Source organism: Strix uralensis, chromosome 27 (genome assembly GCF_047716275.1).
Source record: "Strix uralensis isolate ZFMK-TIS-50842 chromosome 27, bStrUra1, whole genome shotgun sequence".
Classification (NCBI taxonomy): Eukaryota; Metazoa; Chordata; class Aves; order Strigiformes; family Strigidae; genus Strix; species Strix uralensis.
The window spans coordinates 6,137,309-6,148,997 of NC_133998.1; the positions used below are offsets into that span (position 1 = coordinate 6,137,309).

The 11,689-nt window shown below is 62.4% G+C and overlaps 2 protein-coding genes across 3 annotated transcripts; one reads left to right on the forward strand and one right to left on the reverse strand.

Annotated features, from left to right (window-relative positions):
- The first annotated feature begins 48 nt into the window (after window positions 1-48).
- On the forward strand, window positions 49-7,665 carry THOP1 (thimet oligopeptidase 1). The gene is made up of 13 exons (XM_074851447.1): window positions 49-307; window positions 870-1,073; window positions 2,487-2,635; window positions 3,128-3,235; window positions 3,894-3,996; window positions 4,142-4,302; window positions 4,460-4,595; window positions 4,689-5,055; window positions 5,298-5,499; window positions 5,606-5,792; window positions 6,291-6,419; window positions 6,733-6,869; window positions 6,955-7,665. The coding sequence occupies exons 1-13, from the start codon at window positions 196-198 to the stop codon at window positions 7,111-7,113; spliced, it is 2,154 nt and encodes a 717-aa protein (XP_074707548.1). The 5' UTR covers window positions 49-195; the 3' UTR covers window positions 7,114-7,665.
- Window positions 7,666-9,155: 1,490 nt separating this feature from the next.
- On the reverse strand, window positions 9,156-11,545 carry LOC141935329 (inactive serine/threonine-protein kinase PLK5-like). 2 transcript variants are annotated; one of them, XM_074851450.1, is made up of 8 exons: window positions 11,238-11,545; window positions 10,777-10,884; window positions 10,442-10,558; window positions 10,224-10,353; window positions 10,048-10,135; window positions 9,854-9,949; window positions 9,566-9,764; window positions 9,156-9,483 (listed from the first exon to the last, which is right to left on the reverse strand). In XM_074851450.1, the coding sequence occupies exons 1-8, from the start codon at window positions 11,331-11,333 to the stop codon at window positions 9,298-9,300; spliced, it is 1,020 nt and encodes a 339-aa protein (XP_074707551.1). In that variant the 5' UTR covers window positions 11,334-11,545; the 3' UTR covers window positions 9,156-9,297. The 2 variants fall into 2 exon arrangements, with proteins under 2 accessions (XP_074707551.1, XP_074707552.1); XM_074851451.1 differs by lacking the exon at window positions 10,048-10,135 and having other exon boundaries at window positions 10,136-10,353.
- Window positions 11,546-11,689: the final 144 nt, after the last annotated feature.

The following is an 11,689-nucleotide window of genomic DNA, read 5'->3' on the forward strand; positions in this document are numbered from 1 at the left end:
CTCCCGCTCCCGGGCCCGTGACCCCGCGCCGCAGCCGCCAGGGCTGAGGGCTGGGGCGGGGATGGAGCTGTACGCGAGCGAGCGGGCGGGCGGGCCGCTTCCCCCGGTCCGGATGGGGGGAAGGAAAGGGGAGAGCGGCCCAGTCCTCCGCGCTCCCAGAATCCCTCGGTGCGGCCTCTCTCTCTGCCCGCCTCTATGGTTGGGGCACATGCTCCTTGCGTGGGGCCGGCGCGGTCTCCTCCCGGCCTCGTCAGCAGAACGGGGCCTCCCGGCACCCCCGGCACCCCCGGCATGGCCCCCCCCACAGGTACCGGGCGGCGGCGGGGGAAGGCCTGGAGGGCAGCGAGTGGGCTGGAGGGGGGGAGCACACGGCGGGGGGGCGACGGAGGGGAGGAGGTGAGGGCAAGGGCGAGGGGCTGGCGTGGCGTGGCAAGGGGAAGATGGAGGAGAGAGGGACGGGGGCAGGAGGAGGGAGCTGGGGGCAGCCCCCCAAGGTCGCGTGGGATGTCCTGCTGTCACCTCTCTGCCCCCCAGCTCCCACCCCGGGCTGCGACAGCCGCCCCCCTCCCCGCCCCGTCCCGTGGGCAGAGGCACCTGCCAGGGGCACGGCGGGGAGAGGGCGGGGAGGGAGTCAGGTTTCTGGGAAGGGCTTGTCATGACCGAGAGGGTAAACAGTGCCCGGAAAATAATCCGGCTGCCGATTGCTGCCAGCGCCCCGGTTCGTTAGAAGCCGGGTTGCCCGTCAGCATGGTTTGTTTGCTGGGCCTCTCCTTTGAGTGCTTTTATCGAGCTTTAGCTATGCAGCAGAGTTCTCTTTCGAGGCCGTGTACGACTGTATCTCACAGACCGTTTCCTCCCCACGTCCCCAGGTAACGTTGTGGATAGCCAGTCCCCCAGGCTGTTGGCAAATCAGCTAAGATGGGACCTGACTGCCGAAGAGATAGAAAACATGGCAGCAGAGCTCACGGAGAGGACAAAGCTTGTGTACGACCGGGTGGGCTCCCAGGAGCAGGGCGAGGTGTCCTATGAAAACACTCTCAAGGCACTGGCAGATGTGGAAGTGGAATATACGGGTACGTACACCGAGAGGGAGTACTGGCTGTCTGCGAAGCAACATGTGGTTATTAAGGTGTGGTTTTTTTTTTTACTCCGTGCTGTCATCTCCTTTTTTTTTTTTTTAATTCCCTTGGCTCCCTCAGCAGTATGGCTTTTTTTTTTTTCCAGTTAGTGTTTATATAGCTAGACATAAGTACAAAGATTAGAGTAGATTTGGAACGGAAGAGCGAGTCTAAAACGAGGACGACGCTTTGGCAGCAGGATGGTCCGCGGGAGGAGTAGCGAGGTTGTCAAGGTTGTCTCCTGCTTTTATGTGTCAAGGTGCATTAGTGGGAACAAATTGTGCACTGGCAGAAATGGTTCGGGTGATCTAAGAAATCTGCAGCTCTTTTCTAACTTTTTCCCTGAGACAGCGGATAAACATCTCTCCGTGTGCCTTGTTTAAACACTGCTATCGCTGTAGAGATTGCGTGTAAGGTGACATGACATGGTGGCATCGTGCTGGCAGATGATGCCGGTTTCGATACATCTCTGGCTGATTATTCACAGCAGTAGAGTGCCAAAGTCACGCAGCCCCCCTCCTGCCTCACGGCATCTGCAGCTGTCCTGACTGCCCGTGTTGCGAGGTGTCGCGTCTGTACGAAGCAGCAGCCAGCCCACAAGCCTCTTCTTTCTTCTCTCTGATTTCTTTTTACTAAAATAAGAGGAAAAGCCCTTACTAAGCAAGGGTAATGTTAACTTCAGCAGAACTGTCAGCACTTTCCCTGGGCAACAGAGAGGAGCTGCCTGCTCACCTTCTGCTGGGTGGAGAGTGCTTGTGCGCGGAGGGCAGCCCCTTCCCGCTGGAGTTGTGTTATTTGAGGTTTTGTACAGATTGTGGAAGGGAATGTTCTCCCTGTTTTCACTTCTAAACTGGGAATACGTCAGGACAGAGCACACCTGGGACATGGCTTTTGAAGAGCGTCTGCAGTAAAGACGTGTCACTTTTAGCCTGGTCCTCTACAGAGAGGAGTCACGTAGCGATGCTGCCCATGTGTCTGCCAGTGTAGGAGTCCTGTGATTCTTGAAACTCTTGATACCAGGATACCAGCTGTAGCTGGGGCAAACGTGTTGGGAACTCAGGGGCATGAAATTCCTGTGAGTTTTGTCAGAAAGATGGATTGTAGTGGGAAACCAGTGGGACAGATGTGCTCGGCAGCGAGGAAGGGGTGAACAGGCACCGTGGGTGACTGGGTGCTGCTCAGAGAGCGCAGCGCTGGGTTTCTCTGGCAGCAGTACTTTGCTCTTCCTTTGTGTGGGCAGGCAGGTCAGGCTCCAGGGTCATCAAACTGGCTCCCAATTAACACAGGCTCTCTGTACGCTCCCACTCGTGAGCAGTTCTGGGACATGAAGCCATTGCCTTCACCCCAATCCCTTCTCTGTCTTTCCAGTTCGTCGGAACATGCTGGACTTCCCCCAGCACGTCTCTCCTTGCAAAGACATCCGTACGGCGAGCACCGAGGCTGACAAGAAGCTCTCGGAGTTCGACGTGGAGATGAGCATGAGGCAGGACGTGTACCAGAGGATTGTCTGGCTCCAGGTGTGTGCTTGGGAGGATGCTCTGTCAGGGATACACCTGAGCAGCGCACTGAAACCTCCTGGAATTACAGAAAAGCCTTTTCCTTTGCCCCAGAACTTAGAAGTGAGTGATACCGAGTCAGGTCTGGAACTGAATCGCTGTGTGATCATGGCAGAATGGTCCAGCTGTTAGTGAGAACTGGGGAGTTGGTGTTTGAGGGCTCTGCTCCTGCTGAGGGCCTCGACTGTCCCTTTGGTGAAGTGACGTTAGTAAACCCAGCCTGGCTGAGGCGGGGAGGGGCTGCGTAACGCCCTGAAAAGTGCTGTAATACAGCATAAGGCTGAGGTGTTTAAAGCAATCTGATAGGAACCAATACACCAAAGCCTTCTTGTGGGGTGTTTCCACCTACTTCTGGGTCACTGGTGTTACAATAACCCACAACTCCCCCCAGGAACCAACTTTCTGCAACACCTGATCCTGCAGTTCCCTGTGCTGATAGGTTTTGTTTTACAGGAGAAAGCAGAGAGCGCTGCGCTGAAGCCCGAAGCGAAGAGATATCTAGAGAGGCTGATCAAATTGGGTAAAAGAAACGGTCTCCATCTCCCTGAGGAAACGCAGGAGGTGAGATCACAGAGCTTGAAGTAAGGACGCCTAGAAGAGGCCTTGCAGTGTAGCGTTAGAGCAGAGGACTGAGGCTCAGACTCCTGAATTTTGCGCCGATTCCTGTGACTTTGGGTGCTCTGGGTGATGTCTCCGTGCCCCTCTTTTTCCTTTCCATTGAAGGGGAGGTCATTTACAAAGTGGGGTCAACGCTGGGAGCTGGGGGGCTCCTGAGAAGCTGAAATTGCAAATGGTGCAAAGGGACAGTGAGGGCAGGTCCCCCCTGGAGCTGGGGGGGGCTGAGCTGCTCAGGGTCCCCTTCTCTCTCCATGCGCCAGCAGCTCAGTGAAGGAGCTCGAAGCTGGGTTAAAAATAGAAGAGAAGGTGAAATGAAATAAGGGTAGAGGAGGTTGTTGCTTAAACACCTGCAGCTCCTGAGCTGGCAGGAGACAGCTGGGACCTTGCTGAGGTGGCTGCTTCCCTACCAGGTGTGATCAGAGGGAGCCTGTTCCAGGCTGAGAGCTCAGCGCCTGCATGCAATTAATTCTGCAGCGTTGCGTTTGAATAAAAGCCAAGAGCGGTCTGCTGGGCCACTCGGCAGGCGGGCTGGAGCCGGGGAGCGGTGCTGTTTGACTTCCCCCTTGGGACTGACTTTTCTCTGTTCATCTGTATTTTAAAGAAAATCAAAGCTATTAAGAAAAAGCTGAGCGTCCTTTGCATAGACTTCAACAAGAACCTCAATGAAGACACCACCTACTTGCCCTTCTCGAAGGAGGAACTAGGTACGGAGCGCTCGGGCTTATTTCTCTGCTGGTGTGGCCCTGAGTGCATGGATTCCTCTGGCCAAGGAGCCTGTTCCTGTGCTCAGCCCCAGAGCTGGAATTTCTGGAGAGGCCGGGGTTCTCCATCAGTCCTGTCTTTTCTCAGGGGGGCTCCCTGAGGACTTCCTGAACTCCCTGGAGAAGACAGAGGATGGCAAACTGAAAGTCACCTTGAAATACCCGCACTATTTCCCTCTCCTGAAGAAGTGCTACGTGCCTGAGACGAGGAGGAAGGTGGAGGAAATGTTCAACTCCAGGTGCAAAGAGGTAGGTTGGCCTTGCTGCTTGCCAGCAGGGCCAGACGGGATGTGGGTCGGGTCCGGGCGCTGAAGGGGTCTCTGAGATTTGTGCTGCTTCCCACGCTGGGGCTCCTGCTTCCTTTCTTGCCCACGTACCCCACCTCACTCTTCTTCCTACCTCGCAGGAGAATTGCTTGATCCTCAAGGAGCTGGTGGACTTGCGGGCTCAGAAAGCCAGCCTGCTGGGCTTCAACACGCACGCGGACTTTGTGCTGGAGATGAACATGGCTAAAAGCAGCAAGACGGTGGCTACCTTCCTGGGTACGGCACGTGGCTGCAGAGGGGAAGGGCAGGGGCGTGCGCTGGGCCGGGTGTGCTGCTCTGGGGCACTAACCCTGCCTGCTTTGGTTCTAGATGAGCTGGCCCAGAAGCTGAAACCCCTCGGGGAGAAGGAACGGGCTGTGATCCTGGACCTGAAAAAGAAAGAGTGCGAGAAGCGCGGCCTGGAGTTTGACAACCGCATCAATGCCTGGGACATGCGCTATTACATGAACCAGGTGGAGGAGACCAAGTACAGTGTGGACCAGAATCTGCTGAAGGAATACTTCCCCATGCAGGTGGTCACCACGGGGCTGCTGGCCATTTACCAGGAGCTGCTGGGGCTCTCCTTCCACCTGGAAGAGAAGGCTCAGGTCTGGCACGAGGACGTCCAGCTCTACACGGTGAAGGACACCTCCTCCGGGGAGACCATTGGCAAATTCTACCTGGATTTGTACCCACGGTGAGGCCTTGGGCAAGGCGAAGCGAGGGAGGAGGGTTAGGGCACGGGGAGCAGAGCCTGCCTCGCGCCTGAGGAAGAGGAGAGGCCGTCCCGCTCCCAGGCGCGTGGCTGTGCGGAGGGAGCGGTGTGAGCTCGGGCAGGAGCGTGGGCTCGCCGGGGGCTTCTGCTCGGCGCGGGACCGCAGTGGCTCCTGGCTGGTCGTGGGCGAGGATCCAGGTAACAGCCTCCTCTTCCCGGCCTAGGGAGGGGAAGTACGGGCACGCGGCCTGCTTCGGCCTGCAGCCGGGCTGCCTCTTGCCGGACTCCAGCCGGCAGATCTCGGTGGCTGCCATGGTGGCCAACTTCACCAAGCCCACGCCGGATGCACCTTCCCTGCTGCAGCACGATGAAGTGGAGACATACTTCCACGAGTTCGGGCACGTCATGCACCAGCTCTGCTCTCAGGTGAGGCCTGGCTGGGCTGGCAGAGGGTTGGTTTCTTGCTTTTCCCCTGCCGTGCTCCCTGGGGGGGTTAAATGACACCCGGCTCTGAGCTTGCCGTGTCTCCTAGGCGGAGTTTGCCATGTTCAGCGGGACACACGTGGAGCGGGACTTTGTCGAGGCACCGTCACAGATGCTGGAGAACTGGGTGTGGGAGAAGGAGCCGCTGCTGCGCATGTCCAGGCACTACAAAACTGGAAGCCCCATCCCTGATGAACTGCTGGAGAAGCTCATTAAATCCCGGCAGGCAAACACAGGTAGGTCCCTGCAGAGGGAAGTGGGAGCCAGCAAGGAGGGGGTGGCGGGGGGCAAGGGCTCTGTGCTGTCCTCAGCCAGGGCAGAGCCTCGCCGTGGTGTCCCTGGTGCATGGGGAGGGGAAGGGGACCCTTAGTGACCTGGCCGGGTAGCAAAAAGGCTTTGTTTTACCCGCTGTGGGGACTGAGGGGACTGGGGGGGAAGGAGCCACATCTGCTGTTAATCTGGGAAGAGCGAGGGTGACGTGGCAGAGGCGCAGCGGGCTGGGTGGTGGCACGGTGAGAGGAGGTGCCGGGGAGGGCAGAGATTACCCGCAGGCAGGGGCTGCGGCTTAGGCCTGAGTGGGTGCTGCTGAACTGGGCTGGTTTGGGGAAGCGGGTCAGAAATTGGGTGTGGGGAGAAGTGTGGGAGTCCCCCAGGCCTGCCCTGCTGCGTCCCGGCCTCGGAGACGCTGCTGCCTGCAGGCAGGAGCTCAGTTTGCCTCCTCCTCCCGGGAACAGGGCTCTTCAACTTGCGGCAGATCGTCCTGGCCAAGGTGGACCAGGCGCTGCACACCCAGACGAAGGCCGACCCCGTGGAGGTGTTTGCCCGGCTGTGTGAGGAGGTGCTGGGCGTCCCTGCCACCCCAGGTACCCAGGGGCCTGGGGGGTCCCGCTCTCGCTGTCTCTCTAGCCCTGGCCTGCAAGCTTGGCTCAGCAGGTTCTTTTCAAGGCCGGGGCTTCAGGCTGACTCAATGGGGACCGTTTCTGCTGGCTCCAGGAAAAGCGGAGCTAAAACTATACAAAAAGAACTAGAAAGTTCTTCCCTCGTCCCCCTGGGATTGTGAACCCGCTGACCCAGTGCCTGCTTTGACACGTTTACAGCACGGAGGGGTTTTTCTGCGCTGCGAGCGGTTCCGGCAGCCGTCCCCATTAACACCCCTTCCCTTCCTTTGCCTCAAAGGTACAAACATGCCCGCTACGTTTGGCCACTTGGCCGGAGGCTACGATGCCCAGTACTACGGCTACCTCTGGAGCGAGGTGTACTCCATGGATATGTTCCACACGCGTTTCAAGCAGGAGGGGATCATGAACTGCAAGGTAGGGAGGGCGTCCTGCGCCGCCGGGCTCCCGGTGCGGGGCGGGGCGGCCGTCCCACGCGTCCCACTCTGTTCTCCCCTCGCAGGTGGGCATGGATTACAGGAATTGCATCCTGCATCCTGGCGGTTCCCTGGATGCTTCTGACATGTTGAGGAAGTTCCTGGGCCGCGAGCCCAAGCAGGACGCCTTCCTGGCCAGCAAAGGACTGAAGGTGGAGAGCAACTCGCTGCCTTCGGCCTGCTGAGACGTTGCTCCAGCCCGTTCTGAGTCAAGCCAGCTCCTTCGCCGACGCACCAGCCCTCTCAGGCCAAGCAGTACCCGGTATTTCTGTCACCAAACGCGACCCGGGCCGGCCCCTGCCTGGCGCCGTTCCTCCAGGATCCTGCTCCGAGCTCACCCCGGGCTTCAGGAGCCGGGTTCAGCCCCGGGCCAGGGCTCTGCAAAGGGAGTTGTATTGCCCTTGTCACCCCCGCGAGGGGGATGGGGCTGTCGGTGGCCCACACAAATTGGCTGAACTTTGAACCTGATTTCTGCACGAGGGTGAGTTTCGGCCTCATTTATAGCCGGGGAGGAGGGTGAGAGGAGTTACCAAACTTGAATCATTGTTTTAAAATCCCTTCTTTTTAAGAAAAACGAGGCTTCCCACCGGGCTTGGCTTGTTTTGTGCCGCGGGGCAGATTTACTGTTCGGAGCACGAAACAAGCGGCCTGAGAAGCTGCGCTGGGGGTTGTGCTCTCCCTGTCTTCGGGCAGCTGGCGGCTGTGGAATAAAGATGGGGACATCCCAGAGCTTAAAATCCATTGCATTTACTGGAACGTCCTGCCCCGAGCCCCTCGGACATTCCTGCCAGAGCAGCAGGGCTGGGAGGGGGGGTGGAGGCTGCCGGCACAGCTATTCCCAGAACAGGGGGTGTGGGGAGCGTGGCCTGGCCCCCGCGCGCTGCCCAGCGTCCTTGGGGGGGTTGTACCTTCCCCCAGGCCGTATCGGGGCTGCCGGGGCCGTCTTAGGGCAGCTGATGCCTTCTGGGCTCAGGTCGGAGCAGCAGAAGGGTGCGTTGCTATTGCTGTCACCTCTAAGCCAGGGTGGGACAGGGGATGGCTGTGGAAAAAGAAAAAAAAAAAAAAAAAGTGGACAGCTTCAAACAACACGGATGCCGGGGATAAAAATATCGAGCGGGCTTTGTGCCAGGCCTTGAGCAGCCGAGCTCTGGGTGCGGCACCGAGCTGGGGGACGGCAGCCAGCCCTTTGCCCGGCCTTGGGAGCCACCGGGCTGTGCCACTTGCCCTTCCCCAGCTGTTGCCGTGTCCTGGAGAAGGCCTGAAAGCGGTGGCGTGGCGGTGGCGTGGTGTGGCGTGGCTCCCTCCGCTCTCTGTGAGCGTGCGGGGCAGGCGGAGGGGAGGGAGGGGAGCTGTGAGCTTCCCCGCCGCTGTGAGGGATTTGTGGCGAGGGGGTACCGAGGGCAGACTCATGTTCTGGTGTCCCACCCCACCTCCAACCTCGGGCACTTCGCGTGGCGCCATTTGAGGGCTGCAGGGTCGGTCCCCGCAGCTCTTCCGCCGTTTGGGCACACGGAAGGTGCCGGCGAGAGGCCGCGCGCTCGCACCCACCGCCCCGGTCCCAGGGCTGCGCGCGGGAGCTGCCGTCCCTCCCTCCCCGCCTGGGCACTTGGTTCCTTTTGCTTCTCCCCCCATCTGGGCCCTGTCACCAGAGCGGCTCCGGCTTCCTTCCCGCCGCCGCTGACGAGAGCGACCCCAGGCACAGAGTCGGTGCTGTCACCTCCCGCCCTCCCCCGGTGCCACCTCCCTCGCCGGTCCCTGACACGCGGCCGGGTCTATAAGCAGGAAAGTGCCTCCTTGGTGCATTTTGTCTTTGTCCCCCCCGCCCCGTTTCAGGCACCGGCGAGTGTCCCAGGGGCTTTGGAGGCCACGCGTGTGTGATGTGTCACGTTTTACCGAGCTTCCAGCGTTTTCTTTCAGAGCTTTTCTCTCGAGGGAGAGAACTCGAAGCTGAAGAGGGAAACCGCGCGCTTTCCTCCCTCCGTCCCGGGCCGCCGCTGCCTCCGTTCCTCCTGGCAGTGACCCCCGGTGCTGGTGGGGGTGGGGGGCGCTGCCGGAGGCTGCGGCTGGGCAGACTGGGGGGACTGGGGGCCCCTCCGAGCGCTGCCCTTCCCTGCGCACGGGTGAGCCCCGGGACCCCCACCTGGCTCCTTGGAGCTGCACCTTCTCCCTCCCAGCTCCTCATCCCCATCCCGTCCCAGGCTGGTGGGGCAGAGAGGGCCTTTTTGGCTTTGTTTTTATTTTTTATTTTATTCTGTTAACCTTTTTTAAGGGCAAACCAGCGCGTGTGTGCCGTTCGTAATGGTCACGTCCCACCCTGCTTGTTTCAGTGACTGGATTTTAGACGGTTCCCAGCACTAATAAAGGTTTTCCTAAGCGGCTGCTTGCGTGGCTCGGGTCCTGCCGAGGAAGCTGCTCTCGCGGGGGGGCAGGGGGCACGGCCACCCCCTCGCCAGCGCCGCAGCGGCCCCCCGCAGCGCTCTGCCCAGCGGCTCCCGTCCCACGAAGACGGGCACCGAGCGGCAGGCGCGGGGCGGCAGCCTGGCCGGCGTGAAACCCTGGGGAGCGAGAGGCAGTGACTCCCCCGTGGTGTCCCCATGGGCTGTGTCCCCCCCCCTCCTCGCCGTCCCCCCCCCCCACCTGGGTGAAGAAGCCGTGCTCCAGCACGTCGCGCAGGCTGGGCCGTGCCGCGGGCTCGGGGGCCAGCAGACGGGCGATGAGGGCCCGGGCGTGGGGCGAGAGGTGTGGGGGCAGCGGGTACCGCGCCGCCCGGATGCGCCGGTACAGCTCCTGCCGCTCGGCCGCCTCGAACGGGGGGCTCCCCGTCAGCACCGTGTACCTGGGGGGGGGCGGGGGGGGCTCCAAGCTGCTCAGCAGGGCCCGGGGCCCCCCCACTCCCCCCCCACACCCCTCCACATCCCCGCTTACACGCTGCAGCCCAGCGCCCAGACGTCCGAGGGCACCCCGTGTCCCTTGCGGTCCAGCACCTCCGGGGCCAGGTAGCTGGGTGTCCCGCAGAGCGCCCTGGGGACACAAGCAGGGAGTCACCGCCCCGGCCTGGCAGCAGCACCCCCCCTCAGCCCATCAGCACCCCCCCAGCAGCGCCGCAGCCCCCCACTCACCCCCAGCGCCGGCCGGCCGGTGCCTCCCGCTGCGCCAGCCCCAGGTCCCCAATTTTCACCTGCATCTTCTCCGTCACCAAGAAGTTACCTGCGGCCGGGGATGAGCCCGAGGTGGGGGGGCCGGCGTGGCTTACCCCCCCCCCCCCCCTCCCCTTCCTCCCCGCTGCCCCACGCACTCGGTTTGAGGTCGCGGTGGACGATGCCCTGGCCGTGGAGGTAGCGCAGCCCCGAGATGATCTGCCGCAGGTAATACCGCACCTCCGGCTCCGTCAGCCTCCCCCGCGCCCGCAGGATGTGGGCGAGCGACTGAGGAACGGAACCAGCCGCCAGCTCGGGGCCCCGGGGCCGCCCCGGTGTGGGGGTGCTGGGTTTTGGGGTGCGGGCGCTCGCTCACCCGCCGGCCGCAGTACTCCAGCAGCAGGTAGAGGTGGGTGCCGGCGGCGAAGTGCCCGTGCAGGCGGACGATGTGCCGGTGACGCAGGCGACCGTGCAGCTCCCGCTCCCGCTCCACCTGCGGTGGCACGAGCCCGGCAGCCCCCCCCCCCCCCAACACCACCTCTGGATCTGGGGACCACCCCCCCAGCACCCACCTTTGGGGGGACAGCGATGGGAACCCACCCGGCGACCGGGAAGGAGGGAGAAGACAAGGGCAGGGCTCTGCGGGGTCCCCGTGGGTATCGCCCCCCTCCCTCCCTGGGGATTTTTAGGGTGTCCCCCCCCACAACTCACCCTCTCTGCGACGCCCACGGCGGCGAGCTGGGCTCGCGGGATGACCTTTGCCGCATAGACCCGGCCGCTGGCCACCTCCACCAGCCGGTAGCAGCACCCGAAAGCCCCCTGCGACGAGGGGTCCCGTGGGGGTGAGCAGCCCCACCCCCCCCCCCCCCAGTAAGCCGAGGGGTGAGAGACTGTGGCAGAAGTGGGGGGCCCAGGTGTTGGGGGGCCCAGCCACATGCCCTTCCCTGGGGGCTGAGGAGCCCAGGGTGGCTAGTGCTGGCCACAGGCCCCTGCCTCAGTTTCCCCTTCCCCAGAGGGGATGTGGTGGGTCCCCCTCAGGGTGGGACACCTCGGGGACCCCCTGCAGTCCCATGGGGTGTGGGTGTGTGGTGCTGCCGGGGTGCTGAGCAGGGAGGGGGGGGCTGGCTGGGGTGGGGGGCAGGATGGGGATGGGGGTGGGGGGGCAGATTTACCTCTCCCAGGAGCTGACCCCGCTTGTAGAGGGTCCCGCTGCCCGCGTCCGCGATGTAGCACCCCGGGAGCTCGTCCCCCGCGCACCCCCGGACCATCCTGCCCGCTCTGCTGCGCCCCGCGGGGGGGGCACCCCAAGGGACACCCGCACCCCTGCACCGTAACCCCTTCAGCTCCGGGCTGGGGGTGGCTGAGGCTGCTCCATGGGGCCCGGGGGTGCTGGGTGCGAGGGGGGGGGGCACCCAGCACCCTGAGCTCTGCCAGTCCCCGGCACTCCGAGCTCCCCCCTCCCCGGCAGATCCCGCCGCATCTACCGATCACTAAGCGGGGACCCCCACTGCGACCAACCCCCCCCCCCCCCCCGGGATGCCCCCAGCATCAGGGGGTACCGGGAGGGTCCTGGATCAGGATGAGACCGGGGAGGGGGGGTCTCGTCTGCCCCTTCCCCTCTGCA